Here is a 27611-nt window from a genome sequence, read left to right on the forward strand (position 1 = left end):
AAGACATGAAAATATAATGATATCATGTTCGTAGTGAATGTGAAACTCTACAAAAAAACGGAGGTGGGAAAAAACTATGTTTGGGACGACTGTGGCAAATAACTGCTTCCACCTTTTCTCCCTTATCCCCGTTGTCTCCTGGTGAGCCTGGTTCTCCTTGATCCCCCTGTGACGACAACAAAAGAAAGTTAATCTTAAATCTAAAGGATCCCAATTGGGTATATATTGATTTCCAATGTACCTGATTGCCCTTCTGGCCCAGAAGTCCCTTGTCTCCTTTGTCCCCCTTGGCCCCATTACCTCCGTGATCCCCATTGAGACCCTTAAATGACATTATATCTTTTACTGTGTGTGAGTTCATGAAGTTTGGCTCAAATTTACAAACACTGAATGTGTGTTTGCTCCTGTTTGTGTTGTATCTCTACCATCACTCCATCAATTCCTGGCTCTCCTGGGTCTCCCTGGAGGAGAAGAAGAACATGTCACACACAGTACTAGTAAACGTGTTAAATGGTTGAACTAGTGTTGTTGCTGTGTCAATATATTATTATGAAAAATGGTTTACCTTCTGGCCTCCTGGTCCTCGAGCTCCAAAACGCCCCAATGCCCCCTTTGTGCCTGCATCACCCTTTATGCCCTTTCGAAAAACATTTAAAATACTTTTTTTGCAGTGCCATTTATTACAAATGTATCAGAGACTTGATGATGACCAGTAATACACAACTTTTCTAAATGACTTGAAAGTTTTCTTCTTCCTAGCAGTTTTCAAACATTTGCATCAGGATGTATTACCTTGACGCCAGGAGGACCATCCTCGCCCTTTTCTCCTTTATCGCCATCAAAACCTGGTGGACCTTGAACACCCTGAAACAAAACATCTACTCAATTCTGCTTTTGATATGTTTGGACATTTATTAAAGCATGTCCTTTTAAATCCATGTGTGCAGTTTATTGTTTAAGCTATGCCATGAAGGACTTTTTTTTCCTTCTTTTATTTATTGTGTGTATATTTGGCGACCTGTGTGGCGAAAGGAGTACAATTGCCCTCATAAGAACAACTCAAGTTGCATTGAAATGTGTTCATTTGTGTTAATGTAATAGATGATCTCACAGCTTCTCCTTTGGAACCCTTAGATCCACGGGGTCCTTGGATTTGAAGCGTGCTCCCCTGTAGGAAATGATCAAATTGTGAATAGCAGCTGCAAATACATGTAATCTGCAAATAAATGACAAAGTAAGCTACGTGAATTCCCATGGATATACATGGAGCCATAAATACTGTATCCTTCTTGTTTGATCTCATATGATACACAATGTGTAGTCAGCAAACAACCTACATGCAAAGCCCCGCAAAGAACCATGGGAATCATCATCTCACCCTTTCTCCTCTGACTCCAGGTAGCCCATGAGCACCCTGCAAAGAAATATGCTTTTAGAACAACTTCCCAAGCGTGACTATTTATATTCCAAGTGTCAACAAAAGTACATATATTACTTCATAGCTCTTGCTGCTCTGCTGTTGGAACAGGAAACATGTTGAGCCCTTAGATGAGCCCATATATATATATATATATATATATATATATATATATATATATATATATATATATATATATATATATATATATATATATATATATATATACATATATATAGATCATCTAGCGGCTCAGAAGTTGCAGCATCGTTATGTACAACAAAGTGTGTAGATTTTTTATTTTATTTTTTTTTACAAAAACAGCGCTATACATAGAAGAAACATCGATGGTGAATCGAGTAAAGGAAAGATTATTTTCAAAAGTGTGACAAACTACATTTTGACAAATCATGTAAAATAACAGCTCACCTTTTCTCCTTTGCTGCCATGCCAGCCTTTTGGACCCTGGTGAAAAATGAGCAAATAGAAGGATTTTGTACAAAGGTGAAACTCTAAGAGCCTTAAATGAAGTTATAAACTCAGTTGTATGGTTTAGAAAAGTTGCTTACGAAATGCCCACGAGCTCCTTTAATACCTAAAGGGCCTTTTTCACCCTGGAAGGAAAAGGAAAGAAAGAAGTTTGCTCAATGGTGTCAAAAGTCTTTAAAGCTACAAACCAGCAGTGCTTGGATGAGCTGTCACACAAAGTGGTGAACAAAGTGAGTGTGTATATAGATTAAACATGTTAACACTGTTGTTCATTTCACAGGGTTTGTCTGTGTGGAATAAGCTGAGCTCACCCTCCTGCCTGGGAAGCCAGACAACCCTCTGGCACCGGGCTCTCCAGGAGCGCTGTGCCCCTGGTGAGGACACACAATAGGGTTATAAAGTCAAGATCAACCTTATTTTACATTGCGCACATGAACATGCTGTTAACATTATGCTGCTGCTACAAATATACAACCAAGTCCTCATAATAGTATGCTTAATCCGTGGACAAATCAAAATATACACTATCTATGATATATGCAGTATTTGTACCTTTTCTCCTTTTACTCCAGACAGACCAGGAGGACCCTTTATGAGAGAAAAATATATCATTACACATTTTTTCCAGTTGACACAAAATCTGATAAAATGCCGCTAACTTTCTTATGTTTTTACATTCTAAGGTTATTTCTCTGACTGAGTGAACAGCCCCATAAAAAAATCATTCAAATCCGAAACGCTTGCAAAGATCATTTAGCTATTTGCATTATTTTCTTACATGTGCTCCTGCCGCTCCTCGAGGTCCAGGAGACCCAGGCGATCCGCTTTTCCCCCTTTTCCCTCGGTCACCCTGTGTCATCAACACACAACAACATCTCTAATGTCTCTATTTTAAACACCAAGAGCTCAACCTTCTCTCTCCATGTCTGCCTTCATTCACGTTTCACTCTCTTCATTTTTTACACACCAAATCAAGCTAAATATATGATGATGTACCTCCCTGCCCGGCTCTCCTGGGTCCCCCGGCGGACCCCTAAGTCCAGAGGAGCCCTGCATGCCCGTGTGACCACGAATCCCCTGGATGCCCTGAGCACCGGGAGGCCCTGGCTCACCCGGTTCACCCTGAGGAATAAAGAGGAAGCGGAGAAATTAAATGTGTGGGAGACAAAACCAGAGTTGAAGTTCACTTGTTTCACGTTATGTAATAATTTAGCTCTTCTGTTACTTTTCAATAATTGTTTTTTTTTAAAGCCTATTTTTTTCCCGTTATCAAGTTACTTGCTCAAACACAATTTTAAACAAGCGAGTGAGTCACTGAGCCAATTACATTTGCTAAATTAAAACCGATGAGAAGCAAAGTCAATCAATGATAATGTGATGGAAGAGACTGTGAGGATTAATTGATTTCGAAGGAACGTTGTGTCTAAGAGATTGCTTGTATGGTTTTTTTTCTTGAACCTTCCGTCCTGGAGGACCAGCCTGGCCTTCTGGACCTCGGTGGCCGATACCTGGCTCTCCCTAAAAACACAAAACAACATGTCTACAGCAAATTTTACTGGCATTCCTTCTACGTTAAAGCACAACGACCAGATATCTTAAATGATTGTTGAATGACAGTTTACAAGAATTTACCTTTTGTCCTACTTCACCAATTTCCCCCTAAAAAGTGTGGACAAAAAGAGTGCACGTCGGTGAGAAAGTGCATGTCGGTGAGAAAGTGCATCTCGGCGTATTGTTTTTCATGAGCAAAAATAAATAATAAAAAAAAGGAGAATTGTCAGCATGTTTAACAAGGGGAATTATTAATGTCTGCTTTAATCTTCTGTCTCCCAGTCACACAGAAATAGAGCAGAGGGGTGACATCAAAGGCCTGGACTCAAATGGCTTCACTGACAGGCGAGACGGGAGAGAAGTTCTCCCTCAGCTCTGATGTCATTTACTGATGTGCTGCGGGAAGGTGGGGAGAGCTGTGATGGTATTTTTATCGACTGGTGACACATTTCGTGCGGCGACTGTCATTCTTCCTCTGCGATCTTAAGACGATGATGATGACGCTTTAAATTAGTATAACAATTGAGATGATATCAGTGACTTAGTAAATCCTGCTTTGAATCAATGCTCGCAACATTTTAACACTTTTTGTGTGTTTTAAATAACGTTAACATGTTTTATCATTCAACTACTGTAACATTAGAGTACCTGAAAACGACGTAATGATCAATTCTTCATAATGTAACATTTCTGATTGTGTCTTTAATAAAGTTCTTTCTAAAATATCTCAAGTCACCTTTCGTCCTGGTGTTCCATTCTCACCTGGATGTCCCTGTTGCATAAGACATGTAGAGTACATTAGAAACCTTACATATTTGTACAAAGGACATTTATACTGCCTACTCTTCAATGTGAAGACGTTGTGCCTTTACCTTGAGGTGCAGATACTCTGGACGGTAAGGGTATGGCTGTCCAGTTTCTTCATCATAACCCCCTCCTCTCTCCCTCTCCATCTCCACCCTCCTCATCTCCCACTCCTCCCTCTCCCTCTCCAAGTCTCTCTTACCCTCCTGCTCCGTCCTCTCCCTGTGCAGCTCCCTCTCCATGTGTTTTCTCTCCAGCTCCAACTGGGCATCCCTCTCTTTCTCCAGCTCCTCTCTATATCTCTCCATTTCCATTCTTGCCTTCTCTCGCTCCCTATCCATGTCCTCCTCTTCTCCTCTCTCTCGGTCGAAGTCCTCCTCTGTCTCCCAGACGTAGTCTCCACTCCTCTCCTCCTCCTCGTAGACACGGTCAGGGCCTGTTTCTACATTTCCATCCGTCTCGACTCCTTTCTCCTTCATTTCCCACTCCTCCACTTCATCAACTTCAGTCGGTTGCTCTCCTCCTTGTGTTTCTGTATGCATCTCTCTTTCTGTGTCACTGTATTGCTGCTTCTCCCACCGCTCTTGCCTCTGCCTCCAGGAATGTGTTTGAAGGTCAGAGTTTTCTTGCTTCATTTGCTAGAGAAACACACAATTTAACACAAACCTGTGTATTATAAGCCATACAATCTTAAGTTGAATTAATACTTATTATATTTGTAATGATTCATGACAGACTTACATTCCAGCTGTTGTAACCTTGAGCTCCAGAGGACATATGCTGAAATTAAAATGCAGGGACAATCACATATATGGTCCACAGATGCTTACCGTGAAGTTGTTTATACTTTATTTGATGAAATCTGCCAGACATTTACGTCATTTTAATTTTAAAGAGTGGAAAAACATACTTTTTGTAGCTCCTTGAATTGACTTCTTCCACCAGGGGCACCTGGCATGAACACCTAAAATAAAATAAAAGATTTGTACTGCCATTTTCTATTACATATCAATCTGTTTTCTAATAAATCAGGGGACACTTACCATAGTATCGGGCCAAGAGGCGCTTTTCTTCACCCTGATTTGGAATCGAGGCACCTGTCAAATCCCCCAAAGCTTCTCATAAGCAAATAAAGTGCAATCATTTGATGCTTCCTCTCAACCAGCTGTAGTAATGTGTGTGCTCATGGTTCAAATGTAAGAAAAGAAGACACACATTTGCGGAGAAAGTTATTTCAATATTGTTTACTGAAGGATAGATGCACAGAGAGGTTTAACAAAAAGACAAAACAATGTAATAACAGAGAAAATGTTCACCAGTGATAAGAGTGTCTGACCTGGCTACAGATATGATTATAGTGCCACGACATTTTGAATTATAGCATTGTCATTCAAAGGTGTTTGGTGAAGTAAAAACACAACATATCTCCAAGTTTCAATAAATAAAATGTCAGTACAATTTGGATGGATATCAAAAGGAGATATATCTATATATATATTTAAATTGTGGGCACAACTTTTGTGTTTTATCCGATTTGTTATTTGTTACAGAGAAATATTTGTCTAAATAAATAAATTAGGAGTTGTAGACAATATTTAAGCTACACTGGCGTTTACACTGAATAAAGAAGAATACAAAAATAGTCTGGACATGGGGAAACAATTCATATATTTTAACAGTGCCTGATTTTCAAAATAGCAAAATAACAGCCCCCATAATAAGAGATGAACTTTGCTCTGGCCATAGCTTTGGGTGAGTGACATCGTCTCAGTGTGGAAAGAAGTCCTTCCTCATGAAACGTTGGTCAGGTACAGGGCTCCTCACCAGCAAAACAGTTCACAGTTTATTCACACGCTCCATGTCGTGTGTGCGTTCTTATGAATGCTTAACACCCTATAGTCACAGTGTCTTGGGACTTAAGAGACATCCTGTTTAAAAAAAATGAGACAGAGAAAGTATTAAAAGTATAACTCTCTGGAGTTTGTTCTTTGCCAGTAAATCATTCCCGAAGAATCGGACTAGGCCACTATTTCTGCTCATTCCCATTCAGGCAAGATAGAGAAATCATGCTAATAGCATGCCACTCAGAAATGCTCTCCTGTCTCATGCTTTGGTAATATCTAATATGGTATATTTCTATTCCCACTGTATTAATATGATCCTTCTACAAACGTGCACTTTTTTCTTTTTTTTTTTGCACTGGTGAAGTTTTCAGAGGAAGTATTAAGAAGAAACAGTCTTGAAATATGATGGCAAGTGCTTGTTACTTAAATCATTGTTTATTCTTGTCATTCTATATATTGTGACAGAGAAAGTGAAGCCCATCCTCAATTTTGTGAAAGCACTTGTCCATCATTTTCAGGTGTCTTGTGGTAAGTGTTAATACAATACATTTGCATTCCAAGACATGCGAGGGTCTTCAGTTAAGATTTGAGCCTTTCAAATCAAATCAAAGCTCTACCTTGTCTGGTTCTTCTGTTGAGATGGGAGGTGTAGGAAGTGACACTTCATCCTGGTCATAACAACAAAGGATGGATAAGATTGTGACAGTGAAAATAACGCCTCAAAAGTGAAGCGCTGCATTGATTAAAAATGATGTGAGACCAACGAGGCCAGCTGCCCCCCCTACCTTTTCTATATCAACCGAGGCATGAGATAGGGGCTTTATGGTTGTCAAGAAAACCTAGGGGAAAAATTATGAAGGAATAAAATGTAAAATAAAAAAAAATATGTTTAAACAATACATATATATCTGTGTGTATGTTTGTCTTAATTCAACCCATCCATCAATGCAGAAATAACCGCAGATTGCTGGTAAAATACTTCTAAAAGGTTTATTTCGTTTTGGTGATCATATGTGACATATCTATCTTCTTATAGTTACTAAATAAATCAACCTTCATTCTTTGTTTTAAAAAGTGGATCAATGATATAGTGTCCTGTCTATATTTTAGGGGAGATAATCATGCTCATTTCTCTTGACATTCATGGACATTCATGGACATGTAAGTCAGGGGATATATTGGGATCAGGGATTTTGACCTGTTTTCTTGATACTTGGTTGTGTTAAATATATGTCTATTATATATAAAATATGTAAGAAACTATGTAAAACATGTAAAGAAATGTTTGCGTTCAAGCAATACATCAGACATTGAGTGTAGTTTCACCTGTGCATCTATTTGTCTGTGAGTGGAGGATGTTACAGGATGACCGAAGACGCCCGCCAGTGTTTCTAACGGAGCAGGACTGTGTGTGGGTAATTGTTCCTCCTACAAAAGATAAAAACAGCATAAATATGTTATTATTTCTCACGACTGAGCTCAGCTGTTCTGCTTCTCTTCTATCAGAGTGCAGTCTCGCACCAGTGAATTACATTTTGTTATCATCTGGGCTACAGATTATTCATCCATTTGGTGAGCTGCCAAACATTTTATTCCCAAACCAGCTGAAACAGATGAAAACATGCTGTATGAAGCAAATGCACCTGTATGTTATCTTTACTCTCCTGAGAAGCCGAAGAGTCACTTGTTAAAAGTGCTTCCTGTTTAAAACAAATAAAAAATCTATATGACTTTGAAACTTTCACAACCTACAGAGACTTTAGTGTTCAGATGCAGTAAGCTGTAACGACAAACTCATTTATTCTTAATGATTAATTCAGGTAGTGGGCGTGTCATTAATCAACTCTCTCCAGTGTTTAGTGTGGGCACCAATAGGGCGCTGCTATAAAGAAATATTTAATAATGACAGATCTGTTAGCAAGAAGCCACCCACCACCATAACGCTCCAAATCTGTAACAACCCCTCGTCCTCAATCATCACTTTAAACTGAAGTTTCCCACAGTCCTTGAATTAGTCATTTATCGCAGTAGCTGCCTACCTCGTATTCATAACTGTAGTCATCGCTGTTATAAAACTCCTCTTCCTCTTCTTCCTCTTCTTCTTCTTTTTCTTGCGTGTCCATATCACTTGTCTTTAGATAAAAGAGAGAAAAATACCGTTACACATGTATGCTGTGTCGATGGCTGAAAGACGACAATGCCAAGCGATTACAAAAGAAAACTATTGTCAAATATGTTATTAATATAACGAGAAGCACATTCAGACAAATGCATGCTTTTAGTTTTACTCGCCACACCACCTATACAATGAAATTAATATTCTGCTTGTTATATTTTAAAAATGTTAGTTTATTATGATTAAAAAAAATGTTTTAATGTCATGTTAGAGCCAATGTCAGTTAACATTTTGCAGTATGAGGTTGTGTTAGTTGGTTTTTATTTCATGTTAAGTTTTCAGGTTTAGTTTGGACCCCTTCATGGACATTTACCAGGCGGTGTCTCTGCCTCTTATGTCGTCCTTTATTTCCTTTGCCCTGGTTAGGAAGTTCACAATCAGAGAGAACAAAAATGAAGGTTTCTCATGCTTCAGACGTTTATGACCAAGCATGAAATTATGAGGATGATACTGTCAGTTGAGGGTAATGTTCAACAGTGGAATAGGTAGTTAATGAATATCAACAATTGCAACACCTTTACATATAGAAATGTTGAAGGCCTTCCTGTTAAAGTTATCAAATGGACCTATTCGTATACGACCATACTGGCAGTTTTGCATGTTTCTACCCATTTATTACAAATCAAATATACTTGAGGCATTCAATAAATTGATTAGATTATCTCATTACTTTTTAATATATTCTAATGTCACTTGTTGCCGTTTGCACTTTCATGTCAAGCACATTTAATTAACCTGAAATGAAATGTGCCGTATGAATATAAATGCCTTGCCTACAGTATTTGCAGCGATCGCATTTGTCTGATTTATGAAATTTTTTAACTCTAAGTTGATCGTCATACTTTAGTGGCATTAACTGAAATCAGTTAATACTTTCAAAGTAGTAAGGGTGAGCTAAAACATGCAATACCAGTATGCTCCTTACATATTTTAAATTAAAGTTATCAATCAGGAAACATAATTATAACTTGTTAAAACAAAATATCAAAGGAGTATTCAATGTTTTATGTTAAATATAATAGATCAAACAATACTCATGCGTGTTTTTGATCAGTCAGTATCAAACGCAGTGCTAATAAGACGTCCATGTTAGGTCTACCTTCCCACGTTCCCTGTTCTTCTTCTTTTGTCCTGAGTTCTTCTTCAAGGAGTCTTCCTGAGTGAGGACGACAGTCTCTGGCCCAATTTCTGGTAACCCTGAAACCGTCTAACACATACATTTTTGTTTTCATCCTTTTGTAATCAGCAGAACATAAACATCAGGCAACTTAAACTGTATCTGACACCTGAGTTTTGTCAGGTTTTCAGTACTTAAAAAAATCTAAAAACCTGGCAAAGCATGTGACAGCGAGACACAGGCAGAGGCCTGCCATGAGAATAGAATTGTTGGTTTCAAGGATACTAATAATGATAATTATTATAAGTCAATGTTATCAGTCATGTAAGACACTGAGATTATACTGTGCTCACATTTAGAAACATGCGTTAATTTGCACAAATTGGATTAATCCCATGTTGCTGAAAAATTATCTTAAACTACCTCTGTCAAGCATGTTTTCAACAGTTTAGGAAAGTTGTACATTTAAATTTAGCATACTGTGTTGTAAAATGTCCTCACCTCCTGTGTCGCAGTATAATTGATAGTTGAGTTGACTACTGTCAGATTCATTTTGAGGGAAGAGACTCCTCCACTGCCCCCATCTACCATCGCCTTGCCTCTGGAGCCCTTCAACTTGGAGTCAATCCTGTCGAGTTCCTGCTCTCCGTTCAGGGTGGGGACGGTCCATAAAATGGGACTCTCTGCAGTTTCACCTAAAGGGTCCTTCAAACCAAAAGACAGACTATTTTGGACTAGTAGTGTCTACCTGAGCTAAAAGCACATGAGTCACGCTGTACAGTACAAAGTGGGAGGAAATCTGAGTGCAATGAGTGTTATGTTGTATGATAACCCTGAAATGTGCTGGTCTCACAATGAAGTCGTACATATAAGTGTTGCTGCACTGGGAATGAGCCCACAGCGCCTTATCTCCTGAAAGGGTATTTCAGGAGGTATTTCCTGAAAAAATAAATCTAAGTAGATGTTAATAACTAATTGTTCCCGATGTATACTTTTTGATTTCAAGGATTTTCTATCATTGTCAGCTTGACTCAAGACAATGCAGCACATTACTCAAAAATAACAATTTACTCTTGCATTAAAAAACTTAAATCCAGAAGACAAGTTGATTTGTCTTGGGAACAGGGTTAATAATCTTATCCTACAGAAAGTTTTCTTTAAGATTCAGGCTTAGATTTTGAATTTACTTACAACTGTTAAAGACCCTGGAAGCTGTCCATCTAAATCAGGGTCCTCAACGGTGCCCAACTCTTTCAGCGGCTGGCTGGGGAGGTCAAACTTCACTAAATTCTGTTAAAACAAATAAATGAAAAAACAATGTTGTGGACTTTTCTTTTTTTTTTAATTAAATAAAAGTATTGAGTTGACTCTGGATTGAAACGGTTGTATGAAAAAGAGACGAGGGAACTGACTATTGAGAGTTAAAATAATTGAAAGTTAGTCAATGAATGCATCAGAGTTCAGGAAGAAATTATAACAACTGATTGGCAACCAGCACAACTAGTGTCTTTCAAAGTTGTTCAGAAAATATTTATGTTTTGTAGAAGTGTTTTTTTTTGAAGAATTCTCACACTTCCTTTCCTGGAGTTTACGTACTGTGTACTCAGTGATGACGTTGGAGGTGTGAGTCTCTGTGTTTTCTTTTGTTTTCTTGGCATTGCCGAGCACATGAAGCAGCTCCTCTATTCCATCCTGCAGCAGCCTGTCAATCAAAGACTTCAGCAAGGGCAGCTGAGAAAGAAGGTTTTTGTTGAGAAGGTCAAACTGTACTGTGACAAGAGCTGTACCATACAGCTACAAATTCTATCAAAAAGTGTAAATAATGTCATTCTGAGAGCTCACCCTTATACCGTAGGCTTCAAACATCCCTTCAATGTCCTAAATATGAAAAAAAACCCACATGTTTAATGTGCAAAACAAGAACATGTAGCTCAGAGCAGGGATTACTACACCCTGTGTTCACCTTCATCTCAATAGATTTTCCAGGAGCTCCAGCATCACCCTAAGGAGACATTGAATGAAATGATTATAATGTCTTTCAGGCTATTCATTTCTGTTTTTTCATGATTCAGTTTCATTATGAGCCACATCCCCATCTTACTTTCATTCCTGGTGAACCCTGAAAACACACAGAAACAGAGAAATGGGAACAAGCATCTACAACGCATGTCTTCAAGTTTGCCGTATCAAATAAAAGCATGATTCATTGCGACCCACAATAAAAGCACTGAAGTCATCGCTGAATGATGACTCAGACTCAGGCGAAATATGAATTATGCCATGCAGCAGTTGAATTAAAATGCCATTATTCATGAGCGATACATATTTAGAAATGTGTTCTGTGTTCTCATCAAACTCACAGTCACTCCTGGAGGTCCCATTGGGATTGGAAATGCTTCTCGGATTTCATCAATGGTTGCACCCTGAGAACAGATACATGTAAAAATATGTTAAGTATTAAGCTGTCTGGCAGGTCTAGGTGGTTATGTTTTTATGAATCACCAACAAACAAAAATGAGTCACGGTGACAATGATTATGGGTCCAACCATGAATTCACAGTTTAAATTAACTGCTTTTGGAAGAAGTTTTGAATAAGAAACCAGCGTCCCTCTTTAATAAATCAATGCAGGTGGTATTTTTTTTTTACCTCTGATGTGACAAGCACCTGTCTACCAGGCAGACCTGGAGGTCCTGATTCCCCCTTCTCGCCATCTTTACCCTGAGAAGGAAGAAAAACAAAAGTCAGTTGATCCGTTTTCTCACAAACATTATGTAAATGTATCTTATCTCAAAACTCCTTACACTTGCACCCGTGTCTCCCCTGTCTCCCTGGAATAAAAGAAAAAAAATGACGATTGTGTTTGAAAAAAAAAAAAAAGCTTCATAAATGTTGAAGTCGGTTGCAATCAATTTCAGGAACCTTTTTGCCGTCATCTCCTTTAGGCGCTCGCTCTCCCTGTGAGAAGGAAATACGTTTTATAATTTGAATAATTCATTTGGTAACACACTTCAAAAAATCTGAAGAGTCAAAATATTACAGACATTAAGCATAACAATAATCCAGTGGGTAACATTCAGCCCAGTGCTGTAATTGTTTGATGAAAATGTCTCTCACATCTTTTCCCGGCAGGCCTCTCTTCCCGTCAATGCCAGCTCTCCCCTGTAGAGCAGATGAAATAAAGCAATAACAACCTCTGGAGATACTATCGAGATGGATTGTTATGGTGGAAAAGCAGAAGGTTCGTGCTAATTACACACCTGAAACAACAATATATTATGTTAAATTGGCTTTAATGTCACCATAAGAAATGTACAAAGGATGGATATTTATTGTTTCAGCCACAGGCATCGTGATTCAGAGTGATACTCACTGGAGTTCCCGGTAAACCAGGTATTCCAGCAATCCCAAGCCGTCCTTGGTCTCCTTTATCTCCTTTATCTCCCCTCTGTTCACATGCACACATGAAACAAAAACAAGCCCTTTCATCAGTATTAAATAGTATTTTGAACTGGTGAAAAAAACAATTGATTTCTGATGTGAGGAAAAGGTTTTTCATCATACTTAACTATGTATTAACAATATAAAGTGACAGAAAAACATTGGAATAACTCACCAGGCCAGGCTCTCCTTTTTTCCCTTGGTCGCCCTGCAATTATAATGCAATGTCTCGTGAAAAAGTAAGTACAAGCACACATGTAAATGCACAAAGCTTAATGGAATTATCAAGGGCAGATTTCAATAATACAAGTTAAACCTGTGAGCACAAGTTGGTATTACCGTCATTCCAGGTTTTCCTGCTACACCATCGAGTCCATCTCTTCCAGCGCCACCCTGCAACACCATGAGTTCCTCACATCAAGACAAACACGTCACCGATGACACAAACAGTACCACAACAAAGGCAAGTTATAAACAGACCAGAGATGGTGCTGGTAGCCCAGGCTTCCCTTCTGGACCCTGTGGAAAAAGATCAATATTGGGATAATTAATTATAATTGTCTCCTACCGAATACAAAAAACATCATCTATAACTTCGTAAAAATATTTTAATTACGATATAAATCAGAGAAAATGAGCAAACCGCCACAAGTAAATTGCATATTCATCATCTGCCAATTGACAAATCAGTTAATGGACTCATTGTTTCAGTACTATTTCATACTTTAAGAGATTTCACTGCTTATCTATGGTAGTCATGATTAGCAGGATTCTGAACTTGCAGTATATAGTTTATATATATATATATATATATATATATATATATATATATATATATATATATATATATATATATATATATATATATATATATATATATATATATATCATGTATAAAGCTTGTGATATGTGATCTACTACTCACTCTTGGTCCAGGTAGACCTGTTTCTCCATTCAAACCAGGCTGACCAGGCTCTCCTGTTTCACCCTAAAGGAAAGAGAAGAGAAGAGGTGTTCAAATAATAGTTCTTTTTTTTTTAAATAGAATAAAGCATTGTGCATGTTATTTTTCAAGCTACCTTAATAGCTCTGGTCAGTACATTATTCTCTGCTACAATCTGGCAGGAAACAAAAATCATAAATACAAAGTTAACTTCCTAATTGACAATTTCTGCAGCATGAGAAGAGGAACTCATTTTGCAAGGTCTCATGGGAGATTGGTGTTTTTTCTTTTGGTCTTGAATGACTTCGTTACAACGAATGCACTTGTCAAACATGGCTGAACTGATGAGAGGCTGTCAAGAAAAGATAATAGAGATTTGTTTACTTGTCCTCCCGGAGGTCCAGGTTTTCCCTTTGTGACAACGGCAGCGTGATCAAAAGAAGAGCACAATAACACAGAGTTAAAAATCTAACATGTCACACTGCTAAACACAGTCCATATTTGCGACACAAAGGAAAAAAAGTAGGTGCACTGAAGGGTGGCCCACACAAAAAGCCCAACTTAATTAGTAGACATATCGAAATAGAAATCATCAAGTCACAGAAGGATAGCTGGTTGTGAAGATGGTGAAAACAGAAAGATGATCAGAAGGCATCAACTAGGAAAAACAATAAACATGCTGATGACCGAGAGAGAAAGATGGTGAATACACACATACCTGCTCCCCTTTATCGCCTTTCTTTCCACCAGTGCCCTTCAAAAACATAAATGAACAAGTTATCTTTAAAAATTGCCGTTTAAGCTGTTTTTTTTTTCAAGTTATTGGTGATGATATTTACTTTACGGAAAAAAACAACAACTAAGGATTGGATTCAACAGAGACAAATTATGAGTTTAGGAGTTTCTTTCATGCTGTATTCATCTTTACTTAATGAAATCCTTACAGATAGGCCAGGCATCCCAGTATCTCCTTTGTCTCCTGGGTCCCCAGGTCGCCCTGGTAGCCCTAATGGACCCTGATGAGCAGCAATCAAAAAGAGCAGAGCCTTATATTGCTGTTTACATCAAAAGATACAAAATCAGACATGTAAAATACGGGTCACTATGAGCAAATGTGTGTATAATTGCTGCATTGTGATGTTCATTCAGCAAGAGTCCTGGTCATTTCTAGCTCTTATTTATGACAATGTTGCACCCTAAAATAAACATAAATTCAAAATAAACAGAGCAAATCAAACAGAAACCCACTATGCATTACAGTACATACAAAGTTGACTCATAAAGTGACACGGTTAGTACATTGATTAAATCAAATTCAATGTCTTTGACCACACTGAACATTTGGTCCATGCAATGTGCAAACTCACAACCATATTATTGATGTATTAGTCACTTATGTGCCGCAGTGAATGCTATAATCTGTTGATGAGACCCTTCTTTCATGGCACAGATGGTGAGCAGAAATGTTATTAGTCAGACCTGCAATCACTAGACTTTTGTAACTATTTTTTATAATAACAAAAGCTTTTGTCTTTGTTGTTATTTTTATGGGTATTTATATATACATTTATGTGTATTCTGCCTTTAATCCAAAATACATACCCTAATTCCTCTATCGCCAGGCTCTCCAGGTGATCCTTGCTCTCCCTATGAAAGACAAAACAACATAATCACTTAAAGTAAGTAAATATATAATATATAATATGAATAATGAATAATCATAATCATGGAACAAGTTGATCTCCTGAGCAACATCACTACATCACCTACAACATAAACTACAGCATCAGTTAAACATCCTGACTGTACCTTAATTCCTTGTCCATTCGCTCCCGGTGCACCCTACACACAAAGTCAACAGTCATTGTTGTCACCATGATAAGGTTCATTTCAATTCATTTTTCATCTGTACATATCACACATTGTGTGTTTGTCTCACATTTTAATAAATACTATTATCTTTCCCCATTATGTAGTGTTTACTAAATAAAACCTCATAAGTGTAATACATATGAAATGTGCAGTAGAGTACAAACAACTTGTATCATTGCTGTAATTGCCACTCAGGATTTACTTACATCTTTACCTCTTAATCCCGGTTCTCCAGGAATGCCGGATAACCCACTGATGCCTTTGTCACCTTTAGCAGCGTCACGCCCCTGGACAAACACACAACGTGTGTTTTAGTAGCATTATAGCATGAAATTATAACATTATAACATGAAATAAAAAAATACCACAAATCCTTTTTTATACCAAAAGATGAAAACTAAATTAGACACAACTAATCTCCACTGGGGGGTAAACCATCATCAGTTTCCACAAGATAGCATCAATTTAGAGTCATGTGTCTTATTTTAGCTACGGTTTGGTCTCCTCCAACCACTGAGGGAAAACAACCTGGTTCTTCAGCTGCTAAACGCTCCACTGTGTTTACCAGCTAGCCTTCAACTTCTGTCTGTCTGTTGTTTAGTGCTGAGCTAGCAAACCACATTTAGGCTTCTGCAGCTTGCTTGTTGAAAACAGCTGCTATGATTGGAAATGAGATTGATGAGACAGTCAAAGTGAACCAAAATAGCGAAATCTTAGCAATCACATGAAAGTTAGAATTTAGGGTCACGAGTAAGGTCAGTACTAGTGACCGCTATTGTGTTTATTTTGCATTTGACTCATTTTTTATATGAAAAATATTGATTAGAGCAACTTTGAGAAGGAAGTACTTTTCTCTTACTTTTGGACCGGGTTTTCCAGACAAACCAACGTTTCCCTGTTAATGAAACGTAAAAGGATAAAACATGAATACAATAAACTGTTGTCTGCTTGAGTGGTATATGATTAGAACAAGGTTCAACTGTAAAATGGGTGATTTCACTTTTTCAGATGGCTCACCCTCTCGCCACTTTCTCCCTTTGGTCCCCGCTGTCCTGGAATCCCAAAGCCAGGACTTCCCTGCACAAATCAAAACAAACCATACCTATATCTTTATTAAAAGTAATTCAACTCTAACTAATTCATTCTTTTCTTAGTAAATCTGAAAAATTACAACATGCAGAAGCAACAAATTATGATAATTATTTCTCATTATTAACCTTGTCGCCTTTGTCTCCTTGTTCACCCTTTATTCCCTGGGGACCAGTGGGGCCGTCTGGACCAATGTCCCCCTGACGGGCGAGAAATACACACACGTGCACACAAACACAGATTGTCAATCAACATGACTCTCGTCGAACCGTTTCGAAACTAACTTTTCACTTTAAATGGCACACTGCAGACTGAAACAATGAAAGAGGTCCCATTCAGTGGAGCATTCAGTCCCACTTCAAAAGTTAATGAGAGAAAATCTTAATTGTGTTTGATAAGCAGACCCCAAGGACTGAGTCTGAGTGTGCAAGAAATACCCTGATCAATTAATTAACAATGTCTCGACAGAATAAAATATGAACAGAATCACTTGCCTCCGGCTGAATGACTTATTTCAAACCAGTTAAGATAAATACCGGCAGACAAGTGAGGTTGTGACAAAATTGAACAAGGTTAGATTATGTCACTAGTTTAAATCTTTGGACTAATTGGGAGAACGAAACCAGAAAACAACACTTTTCTAACAACTCCTCAAACCCAGATCTGTAGTCAATGCAGCTCAGTGGCCAACAGATGGAGACCATTGCACTGGAGCGTAATCGTGTTTGTTGAGTGAAACCTCAGCAGGTGGAGCCTGATATCACATATTGACATGCACCAATCAGAGTTTAGCAACATCTGAATTAAAATGCAATGACAGTTTTGGAATTGTTTATTGATGTTAAACAGGCGACTGTCAATCAAATCCAACCCACACAGTAGTGATGGATCAGATTAGCAGAGTTTGAGTGTAAATCTCTTCACTTCCGTTTTTTTTTTCTACAGTGACTTTATTTGATGCCTATAATGTCATAAATATTGGATGTGAAAGAGAAAATACTGAAGCTTCTTAACTCTTTTTACCTTAGTAGCAGCAAAGCATTGTGCGGGAAACTAAATTGCAACCTGCCATATAGAGGTGCTGCACAGCTCACAGGTGTTTACAGAATAAAGAGAGTCACGGTGATGCATGCTACCAGAAACATATTTTCCTGGATTAATAATAGTTTAAAAACTTGACTTTGGTTACTTACCCTGACACCCTTTTTACCAGTTGGGCCAATTACCTGAAAAAGGAAGACTGATTGTGAGTCTCAAGTCTCTTCTATTTCTAAAGTTTAGATGAGTAAAGTAGTTTTCTTACGCCCTTAGCAGGATCTCCAGGGGTTCCCCTTGGACCCTCATCTCCTTTTAACCCCAATGGGCCCGTCAGTCCCTGGAAAGATCGAGGAAAAAATTTAAAATATTTCTAAGTTCTACATTTTCGTTTTAATGTATTATTAATAGGATGTTTGAACTCCATAAATACCCTATACACATAAACTATCACTCCCTCCTGTCTTCTGTTAGCCAGCACTTTATTAGCTGTCCTGTTCAAAGCTGTATTACAGACAGGAACATGGTCCTCATGATGTCAACTTTTGTCTGATAGTCACATCCAAATGATGAACTGCATCAAATTAAAAACCACCGATGCAGGGAAAATGGCCCCTTTGATAGAAAGACCCACTGAGGTGTGACAATTTGGCACATGCTTGTAATCATAACCATCTCTGATAGGGCCGAGTCTTGAAACCCTGGAACAAAAAGGCTTCTTTATTTGTTCATATTTCATCTAAATGTCTGTTTTGAGACGTCAGAAAACACTAAATAAATTGTGTATCGACAGCATTTGGTCCCAGTTGAGTATATATATTGCTTCTGCTTCGGGCATTATTTTTAATCAAAAATGAATTAAAAAGTGGTTTTAAATATGCTCAGGTGAGTCCATGGCAATTATGATTATGTTGGTTTAGTGGGCCATTATGACATGTTTCAGTGTGCAGGCAATGTGCAAGTTGTAAGACATTGAAATGAACATTTTGTTTTTGCGCTTCAAAATGTGCATTCATGCGTATCGTCAAGAGATGTAACACTCTCTTACGTTGAGTCCTTGTGGTCCTATTGGTCCCATCTCTCCTCGTTCTCCCTAAAATGACAAAATAAATATGTTTGAAAAAAAACAATGAAAACGGCACACATTCACTTACACCAAAATGTTGGCCGGTTAGTTGTAGGTATTGATAAAACAAGTACAGACTCTTTTATTCATAAAGCAAATATTTTCAGACTTTTGAGAGAGTGGACATGTGTGTGGGAAGAACTCACCTTGTCCCCTTTCTCCCCATTGAATCCCTTCTTTCCCTGCAGGTAACAGTAAATCATCCATTCTTACACAATATTCACCCTCATAAAGGTTTGCTCTTATTAGACTAAGAAGAAAAATATGCATTTGAGGGCAAAATATCCATTGATTGCTGGTTATTGAACAGAAAACAATGATGAAATGCACACCCGAAGTCCAATGATTCCTTGGATGCCCTGATCTCCACGATCACCCTTAAAATATAAATTACAAATGTTATTTAACAAACATGTTTTGGGGTTTTAACTATAGCATGTCATACTCAGAGTGTTACAAAAATAACGTGTTTTTAATGTATTTTTGTACCTTTGGGCCAACTGATCCCGGCAACCCAATATTTCCCTGCAAAACAATATTTCAAACACTGAAACAAAAATGGGATTTTTTTTACATTAATGCATCCAGTGTGGTCCTAACCCACCTTAAAAATCTTCCCCATAAAAAACAAGTAAGTTCATTACAATGTACCTTCTCTCCCGGTTCACCACGAGGACCGTGAATACCTTGTATACCAATTCCTTCTTCACCCTGCAAAAAAAAATACTCATCAGGCCAGTTACCTACGCATTACTTTACTATTCCAGTATTTTTAATAGTATGGTTTCAAATTAATATATTTTTTTGAAATCATTAACTCTTCTACCTTCTCTCCTTTTTGGCCTGGAAAACCTGGCACCCCATCAATGCCAATGGGACCAGGTAAACCTGCAATACCCTGCAGGAGTTTGCATATGAGACAAACAACAGCAGCAGGAAAAGAACAAAGATAAGAGAAAAACACTTTTAGGAAGAAACTCTGATTCATCTTTTCATTGTGTGACGCAGTGTCTTTTGCCACTTCTAATAATGTTATCAACAATGTGCTTACATCTCTTCCCGACTCTCCTTTGTCTCCTTCCACACCCTGCTTCCCACGTAAGCCCTTTCAAAAATAGAAGTATTATCAGATGAAAATGAAACAATGAATATTTCATAGCTAGTAACATTTGATTCAATAAAAATAGGCAAATTATGTAAGTAGACACAATGTATGATGTGATTTATGCGCTAACTTAAATTTTCCATTGCTGCCTTTTAAAAAGACAAATAAATCGATACTTACTTTTGCTCCCATCTCCCCAGGATCTCCCTACAGAGCGCAAAGAGTAAAAACAACTGGTCGATTTGTGTTTGTATGCATTCTGTCACACCCGATACTGCTCACTGTTCTATTAAACAACACCAGACCATCTTTGCATGAGGCCCCAAAACAATCACAGCTGACACACTGAGTAGATTTTCACTTTGAATTTTAAACCTGATCCAAGTTACCTTAACAGAAGTTCCTGGTAAGCCTGGCGGCCCCGACTGGCCAGGTTGACCTGGAGCTCCATTGACCCCCGATACGCCAGGAGGCCCTTGTGGACCCTGGAACATACAGTGATTCATATTTATGTTGTCCTAACGTTAACTGTTGGAAAACTCCAGAAGAGATCATTTTCAGGACTCACTGAAGATCCTGGCTCTCCTTTTCGACCAGGAACGAAATTTGAATCTGCGCCAGCTATAACATATCCAGGCTCTCCCTGAGGGGCAAAAAAAGAAAAAAGCATGCATCTGGATTCACAAAAGATCCTTTTTATTGTTGTTGTTGTCGTAGCAAGTAAATCGTAGTAAATAAATCCAGCAGACAACTTGGCAATGAGTTTAAATCTTAGCAAGAAGCAATCATTCTGAAGTCATTACACATGTTAGACTTACTCTCTCTCCTCTCTGGCCCTTTGAACCAGTGAGTCCGGGTAGACCCTACCACAGAGAGACACGGGAAGAGTTATTATTAGATTGTATGAACATTATTTAGCAAGTTATTATTCTGATAAATGTGTAGACTATTGGATTGTTTCATTGTGAGGCTTGTTGGTGGTTTCACTTCTGGTGATTCATGTTGCAAAAATGCCCCAAAATGCTGAATATGAAACTGAACCTTCTGTCAGACATTGGAGGACAACACAAAGTTGCTCAACTGCAGATTAATAATGCGATATTGAATTGAGCTGAAGTTATACTATATTTATTTATGTATTGAGTCTACTGTGGAAAGGCTAAATAAAACAGATGAAACATGCTGCAAATGTATAGGACCACATTCAATAACAGTACATGAAGAAGGTTTTGCCCCCGAAATGCATTTGTCATGTCGGTCTTACCATATCACCCTTTATGCCTTGAGAGCCCTGAAAAATAACAAATAACATTTTCAGTGTCGGACCTAACTTAAGTAAACTTTAACCAGGTCAGTGTGAGTTGTTTTTTTATTTTCTGAATTAAGTTACCCGTTGGCCGGCAGAACCCGGGGGTCCGGCTCTCCCTGGTCGTCCTGGCAACCCAGGTATGCCATCTGTTGCAGGAGGCCCCTGTCGTATTAAAATATTATGGTCTATGCTGGAAAATAGAATAATAAATGTGCACAGCAAAGCCACACTCAAACAGTCACGACTATCAGATTGGATACAGTTCCAATGAAAAAGTAATTACAACAACAATTTGATCAATGGAGACAGAGCCATTGTGTTAACATTCACTGTAACTGAGTCAAAGAACAAATAACAGTAAACACATATAACAACACTGAAATGCAGCTCGAGATGGTCTGGTTAAAAATCACTGGACTAATTTAATCATTTGACTGCTGCGTATCCATCTTATTTTCTTCATTGTTTCTATACAATATCCTTGTCACTGACTGTGACTAATGCTTTTGTTCTGGCTAACTCTTCTTTGCTTTGCAGTAGGTAGCAGCTGCAGTGCACAATGCACATATAGGGGAACCAAAAATTGTATTTACTTTTCACTGGAGGTTAACCAAACATGAACAGCACTTTTACATTCATGCTTATTTCCATGAGTGTCTCTGCTACATACTGTGTATGATGTCATGTATAATAGATGAAGATAAAAAAAAAAAGTAAGCAGACAGGTCGGGCAATCTTGATAATTAATGACGACAATGATGACAGTGGTAGTAGTGCGTTTTGTGTGTATGTGTTTCTGCTTCGTGAATGTTGATGCTTACTCTTTCTCCCATCTCTCCTTTGGAAGAAGTGAAAGGATCAAACTGTCCAGGGCTTTGCCGAAATCTCTACATAAACAAAACAAAGACTACAAGTTATTCTAAAAGTTGAATTATTAGCAATGAGGGTACATTAATGCAGGACAGAGAGGGGACAGTGGAAGGAAAAGTCGTAGTGGCAACAACATATTATTACATAACAGATGTCTTAATGTTGAGAAGAACACTTGATACAACTTACCAGACCGCCAAGACCAGAACCATCTCCCTGAACAAATAAGAGCAAGAATACTTAATATGAATGACACTGCTTTTGTGTATATTCCTAATTTGTGATAACCTTTAACACATTTCAGTACACTTACCCTTTCGCCTTTCTGACCCTGAATAAACAAACAAATGACAGATAATTAATCAAGAGAGAAATTCATTCATCAAACTATTGTTTATGTGCAAAATCTGTGATCTTAGAACCAGGATGCAAATACAGAAAAGACACATTGTGACGCTGTTGAATCCCAGTTTGAGAAAATAAAACAATAAACATATCTGTTTGTATTCACATTGAATAATCTTCTAATCTTGTCATGATTTGTCATCGTTCATGTTTGGTGACTGATATGATAATATGATAATGATAGAGATGATGTTGACAGTGATGATGAATGTGATGGGGGAGTAACAAGGAGGATTTAGTTTCTACCAACCTTCACACACTGGGATGAGCAGGGACCCTGAGGCTTCAGCAACTCCTCAGGGTCCTCAGTCGGGGTGTCCAACTGAGCTGACTGCAAAATGACACGAGGAAAAATAAATTAATTATGGACTGGTTAAAGACATTGTGGTCAACTGACTTAATAAAGAATAGAGATAGCAGAGACGGCTGTGTAATTCCCCTGCAGTCAAACCCTCCACCGCTTAACGTTAAAATGAAGACAAATCAGCTGCAGTGTCAATTAAAAAGGGATTATATTCCCATTTATGTAAAAGGTGATCACCTTTCATGTATAACCATCTCCAGAGGTGCTTTTGGCGACCTCTCCAACACGTTTTCTACATGCATTTACTTTACATGTGCAACTTTAGTATGCTGAGAATTACCATTTGTGCCAGTTGTAGTGGTTGGCTTTAATTACATGAATACAATATGTTGTTTTAAATTACTTCTCAACATGTGTGATTGAAGTATAACATATCTTAGAATAATAACAAAGAAAGAAAATAGTTTTGCTTTGTGGGTATCTTGCCTCATCATTAAGTTTGAACTCGTTGAGGACCTGCTCACTACAGATGGTATTGATAAATTCTCTTTCTATAGAAGGGAAGTCATCAAAGGTTGGTGCGTAGAAGATGTTTTTGTAGCTAGTGGGTGCTGCTATCTTATTCAGCTCCTCAAGGTCTGCATTAGAAACTCCAACTGCCAGGACACTGACACCTAGAGAGAAACAGGCCCAAAATATGATAATCAAGGTATTTGAAGTCCTGTTCATTACATATTCATTTGTAAAAATATATGATATTACTCTGCTATTTGCAGAATAACTTTCTTCCACAGTACAGGAGTGTTTCCGATGATTGTTTTCCAAGGATTTTACTGACCCAAAGCACGTGCAATTCTGGAAGGAGGCGTCACATCATCCTGCGCCCTGCCATCCGTAATCAGAACCAGAAGATGGGCCACATCCTGCCTCATCCCCAGAGACTCCTGAAACAGTTCCTGCAGAACGTAGCTGATGCCTTTTCCTGATGGTACACAGAAGCATTACACTTTTCGGAGTTCTAGCAAGTTATAAGCAACTAATACTTGTCTGAACAGCACTGTTTTGAGGTACTGCAGTAAATCATCATATAGAGTGTAAGCAATGCAGACCTCCAATCTATGAATATTATGTATTAGTTGTTAGAGGTTGTGACATCAAAAGCAGGACATGAATAGTGTCAGAGCAATAGCCTGCCAACGGATGACAGGTGGCAGAGTAGTGTACACATTTGATTGAGTGTCACCAACCTGTTTTGGTGTTGCCTCCTCCATAACGTAGTGCTCTGAGCGCCTTGAGCACAGAGTTTCTGTCTTTGAAGTCACGTAGATTGAATTCAATTCGAGGCTCATCACTGTAATGAACCACTGCTATCTGAGAGAAATACACAGCATCGTCACGTATTGTAAATTGGATGTGTTGCAACTTTGAGCTCTCTTTCTAAATTGCATTTTAATCATCCTCACACATACTACTGTAACCCTATGTTTATTCATAAAAACATTTGCTGTGCGTGCCTCTTCTCTGGCTGCCACTATTTATGATTACAATCCATGTGGCACTGTTTATCTTTACTATTAAAATCCATATTGAAAACTGTTTATCCTTTCTGCAAATGTTTTAGTCGGATTCTTCCCCCTTGGGCAGGTGAAGTAAGTGCACACCACGCTCCTGTGAATATCCCTGGTTTGCACAGGAGTCTCACTGCAGCAGTTTCCTATACTTGTAGCAGCTATTACCATTTAAAATCCAGTTTTTAATTGTTATTGTGCCACCACTCGAAACAAACTTAGGGCCAAAGAGCCATGTAATGACCAGAATTTCAAGCTGGAACAATATAAAACCAAGAAGGTTTTAGTGAGAAACCAACCTGTGTGCCCTGAGGACCAATGGTAGGGAAGTAAGTGGCCACCCGGAATATGAAGTCTTTCATCTTGATGAAGTTGTTGGCACCGATGCTAGAGGACTCATCCACAAGGAATACTATGTCTGCTTTGGTCTTACCACACACTGTCAAAACACAAAAACACACACATACCTAAAATACATATTCACCATTTAATGTCTATAATATGTTTGCATAATGTGGAAACTTTACACACCTTTTATTTTTTTATAGAATATTATCACACTAGATCAGAGAGCTCAAGCAATACCCAAACAGTACCTTGTATTGGTGGAGCTGTTGTCTCTGCACGGCGTGTGGTTAATCGAAGAGAGGGAACTTCTGCTGCTTTTGCTCGAGGATCACTTGGCTGACCTGGAGGTTTCTTGGTGGTTATGGATTTAGTTGGTGGCACAGCGGTGGGGTGCCGGGTGGTCCTCGTGACTGTGTGAGTTATGGTATTGGTGATGGAGGCAGTCGTGATACGAGGAGCGGCTGTGACTGGCACAGACTGGACTGTTACCACCGGGGGCTCCTGTCCCACTGAGTTGCACAGACATAACGTAGGTGATTAAAAGAAACTCCATCAAACTCTAGTAGTTTTTTAGTTTCAGCAAATAAACAGGTGGTGTTCAGTGTTTCCGACAATTAGAATGATATATTCATGATTAGAAATAGTTTTTGTTATTACATATAATTAAAAATAGAAGAGCTATTCAAACCATTTAGGTAGTGTCTTACATATTCTCTGGTACACGGTGCTTATAGGGCCTTCCACTTCTCCATACAAAGGTTTGATGGTAAAAATATAGGTTCTTCCATACAGCAAATCATTGATCTTATAGGAGCTGAAACCAGGGCCCAATTTCTCTGTTTTAGTCTCTAACACTGAAAATATAAACAAAGAAGAAGTTATTGTAGCAGGCAAATCATTTAAATGATCTAGTTTTCAGGAATAGGAATAATAACCTCCTGAAATAAATGTTTGTCCCAGTAATGAATGGAAACAGTGATTTTAAAATCAAGTAAGAAAATACATGTCATCCATACGTCTGTGATGCGAATAATCTAATAAAAGACCAAACAAATTGTGACACACTACATATAAAAACCCAGAAGGAAATGATGAGTCATATTGTATTTGGAATTAATTAATTAATCAAATTGATTTTCAAACCAATGCCACTTTTAAACATGGTGGAGGTTTATGCAAAGGTTCGATACACAATTAAATAGAGCTTACACAGTATACAAATTAATCTCTTTGCAACTGAAAAATTGCATGATGTTAACACGATGATTAAATAAAGGTGAAACTTGGTCATACCTGAGATGTGCCTCCAGGAGAGAAGGTATCCAGAGACAGCCGCCACACGTGTCCAGTTCAGAACAGTGCTGCTGGCTGTGGTGTTCAGAGCTGCGAAGCCATTTACTTTTGGAAGATCCACTGAAACAGAAAGAAACACATGGATGATGAAGTAAACAACAAAATAAGTCAGTCCTACAGTATGTTGAACTTATAAAGATCATTTTTTGTGCCAGGTAAAAATAGGTCAGGGTTTGTTGTGATGCAAAAGTATCATCTGAAGTTTTTTGTGACCCAGTGAATAAATAAGTAAAACAATGAATTTAATAATAACACCGACCAAGAAGCTGTTTTTTTATGTGCATCCGATGTGTCTGGCTGTGTACTACAAAACTACAGAAATATATATTCTATCTGTTTGCTTCAAATTGTATAAATATCTCCCTGAAACCTCTGATTGAGAGCCCATCCCATACTGTTGCTCACAGTTTCGGGCAGGCAGGACTCACAGGTGCGTGCAGTGAGCAGGACTGGGCTTCCCTCCCTTTTGCCCACTATGGAGGACACCTGGATCTTATAAGCTGAGCTCTCCCGCAGCTTGTTGATGGTGTACGTGGTGGAAGCAGCAGATACTTCCTGGGACTTCTCATCACCCCCTGGAGCAGGGAATAATAATACAAGAGATAATGAGAGTGTGAAACAATGCTGTTGTGTGCTCAGTTAGAGTTAAAAGTCCAAAGAGGAATCGAAAAGGACTAATTACTAAATATGCACAATGTTGTGATTGTTAAAAAAAATTATGTAAATACCCAAGAAAGATTTAATATTTAGTAAATCAAATTGAAAATGTGGGAAAATACATTTTGTAGTTACCATTGTGTAAGTGCACATCAATCTGTGTAAACATACATGTGTATACATGGGTGCATATAAGTATGCATGTACAGTATGTAAGTATCAGCTTGTAAGCACACATGGTCCATGTGGTCCCTTACCAAGGAAGGGGATCCATGAGATTTTGTACCCAGAAACCCTTGGTGTTTTTCTCCACGACAGGGTGAAGGAGTTGACTCCAATGTCCACAACTTTCACTTCCCTCACTGCCTGTATTGGCTGTGAACCTGAGACAGCAGCTAACAAATAACATCATATAACCATGTTAGGTGATTTTACACCATTCAAATATGTTTTAAAAAAGTATCACAACACTCACCCTAATCAATTACAATCACAATGCAACAAAAACTCTAAATACATCAATACATGTAGGGGAAATCCAAATATAAAATCTCTGGATGAACTGGCGTTAACACACCCTATCATTTGTCGTAGTCGTAAACGTAGCACTTGGGGCTTGGTGAAACACCCTAACTTTGACAGTGATAAAGTGATAGCAGCTCTGCTGACTCAGACACAGTGACACATGCTACAAGTGACAACGACAGGAACTGTGGTTAAAATGGGAAGACCAAAGTACATGACTTGTCAGTCAAACCAAGACAACACGGTGCTGTGGTATGGAATGAG

At 38.3% G+C, this 27611-nt stretch overlaps 1 protein-coding gene across 1 annotated transcript in view; it reads right to left on the reverse strand.

The window, feature by feature from the left end:
• col7a1l (collagen type VII alpha 1-like) overlaps nt 1-27611 on the reverse strand; it is a 61880-nt gene that overhangs the window by 4928 nt on the left and 29341 nt on the right. The window contains exons 17-95 of the mRNA XM_068586200.1: nt 27080-27217; nt 26594-26740; nt 26106-26225; nt 25520-25666; nt 25061-25321; nt 24764-24903; nt 24144-24267; nt 23735-23878; nt 23383-23570; nt 22843-22923; nt 22501-22518; nt 22377-22403; nt 22139-22204; nt 21399-21479; nt 21273-21299; nt 20827-20871; nt 20577-20651; nt 20398-20493; nt 20189-20215; nt 19955-20008; nt 19730-19801; nt 19555-19614; nt 19393-19428; nt 19236-19280; nt 19050-19085; nt 18826-18870; nt 18046-18117; nt 17936-17968; nt 16871-16942; nt 16671-16730; nt 16513-16548; nt 15860-15940; nt 15591-15623; nt 15384-15428; nt 14726-14797; nt 14500-14535; nt 14166-14192; nt 13918-13956; nt 13764-13826; nt 13319-13357; nt 13178-13231; nt 13014-13046; nt 12771-12845; nt 12515-12559; nt 12320-12355; nt 12202-12228; nt 12047-12118; nt 11759-11821; nt 11500-11517; nt 11362-11400; nt 11241-11276; nt 10995-11129; nt 10590-10688; nt 9900-10103; nt 9381-9488; nt 8595-8639; nt 8145-8237; nt 7432-7533; nt 6723-6773; nt 5305-5358; nt 5172-5225; nt 5003-5041; nt 4330-4899; nt 4194-4229; nt 3539-3565; nt 3365-3424; nt 2903-3028; nt 2685-2756; nt 2459-2494; nt 2218-2277; nt 1987-2031; nt 1847-1882; nt 1379-1414; nt 1112-1168; nt 793-864; nt 566-637; nt 426-461; nt 242-322; nt 113-166 (exon numbers count right to left, since the gene is read on the reverse strand). Of these exons, the coding sequence (XP_068442301.1) occupies nt 113-166; nt 242-322; nt 426-461; nt 566-637; nt 793-864; nt 1112-1168; nt 1379-1414; nt 1847-1882; nt 1987-2031; nt 2218-2277; nt 2459-2494; nt 2685-2756; nt 2903-3028; nt 3365-3424; nt 3539-3565; nt 4194-4229; nt 4330-4899; nt 5003-5041; nt 5172-5225; nt 5305-5358; nt 6723-6773; nt 7432-7533; nt 8145-8237; nt 8595-8639; nt 9381-9488; nt 9900-10103; nt 10590-10688; nt 10995-11129; nt 11241-11276; nt 11362-11400; nt 11500-11517; nt 11759-11821; nt 12047-12118; nt 12202-12228; nt 12320-12355; nt 12515-12559; nt 12771-12845; nt 13014-13046; nt 13178-13231; nt 13319-13357; nt 13764-13826; nt 13918-13956; nt 14166-14192; nt 14500-14535; nt 14726-14797; nt 15384-15428; nt 15591-15623; nt 15860-15940; nt 16513-16548; nt 16671-16730; nt 16871-16942; nt 17936-17968; nt 18046-18117; nt 18826-18870; nt 19050-19085; nt 19236-19280; nt 19393-19428; nt 19555-19614; nt 19730-19801; nt 19955-20008; nt 20189-20215; nt 20398-20493; nt 20577-20651; nt 20827-20871; nt 21273-21299; nt 21399-21479; nt 22139-22204; nt 22377-22403; nt 22501-22518; nt 22843-22923; nt 23383-23570; nt 23735-23878; nt 24144-24267; nt 24764-24903; nt 25061-25321; nt 25520-25666; nt 26106-26225; nt 26594-26740; nt 27080-27217 (5966 nt within the window). The remainder of the gene's footprint in view (nt 1-112; nt 167-241; nt 323-425; nt 462-565; nt 638-792; nt 865-1111; nt 1169-1378; nt 1415-1846; nt 1883-1986; nt 2032-2217; nt 2278-2458; nt 2495-2684; nt 2757-2902; nt 3029-3364; nt 3425-3538; nt 3566-4193; nt 4230-4329; nt 4900-5002; nt 5042-5171; nt 5226-5304; nt 5359-6722; nt 6774-7431; nt 7534-8144; nt 8238-8594; nt 8640-9380; nt 9489-9899; nt 10104-10589; nt 10689-10994; nt 11130-11240; nt 11277-11361; nt 11401-11499; nt 11518-11758; nt 11822-12046; nt 12119-12201; nt 12229-12319; nt 12356-12514; nt 12560-12770; nt 12846-13013; nt 13047-13177; nt 13232-13318; nt 13358-13763; nt 13827-13917; nt 13957-14165; nt 14193-14499; nt 14536-14725; nt 14798-15383; nt 15429-15590; nt 15624-15859; nt 15941-16512; nt 16549-16670; nt 16731-16870; nt 16943-17935; nt 17969-18045; nt 18118-18825; nt 18871-19049; nt 19086-19235; nt 19281-19392; nt 19429-19554; nt 19615-19729; nt 19802-19954; nt 20009-20188; nt 20216-20397; nt 20494-20576; nt 20652-20826; nt 20872-21272; nt 21300-21398; nt 21480-22138; nt 22205-22376; nt 22404-22500; nt 22519-22842; nt 22924-23382; nt 23571-23734; nt 23879-24143; nt 24268-24763; nt 24904-25060; nt 25322-25519; nt 25667-26105; nt 26226-26593; nt 26741-27079; nt 27218-27611) is intronic.

Source organism: Clinocottus analis, unplaced genomic scaffold (assembly GCF_023055335.1).
Source record: "Clinocottus analis isolate CAN_PGR_092001 unplaced genomic scaffold, fCliAna1.0.p SCAF_20, whole genome shotgun sequence".
Taxonomy (NCBI): domain Eukaryota; kingdom Metazoa; phylum Chordata; class Actinopteri; order Perciformes; family Cottidae; genus Clinocottus; species Clinocottus analis.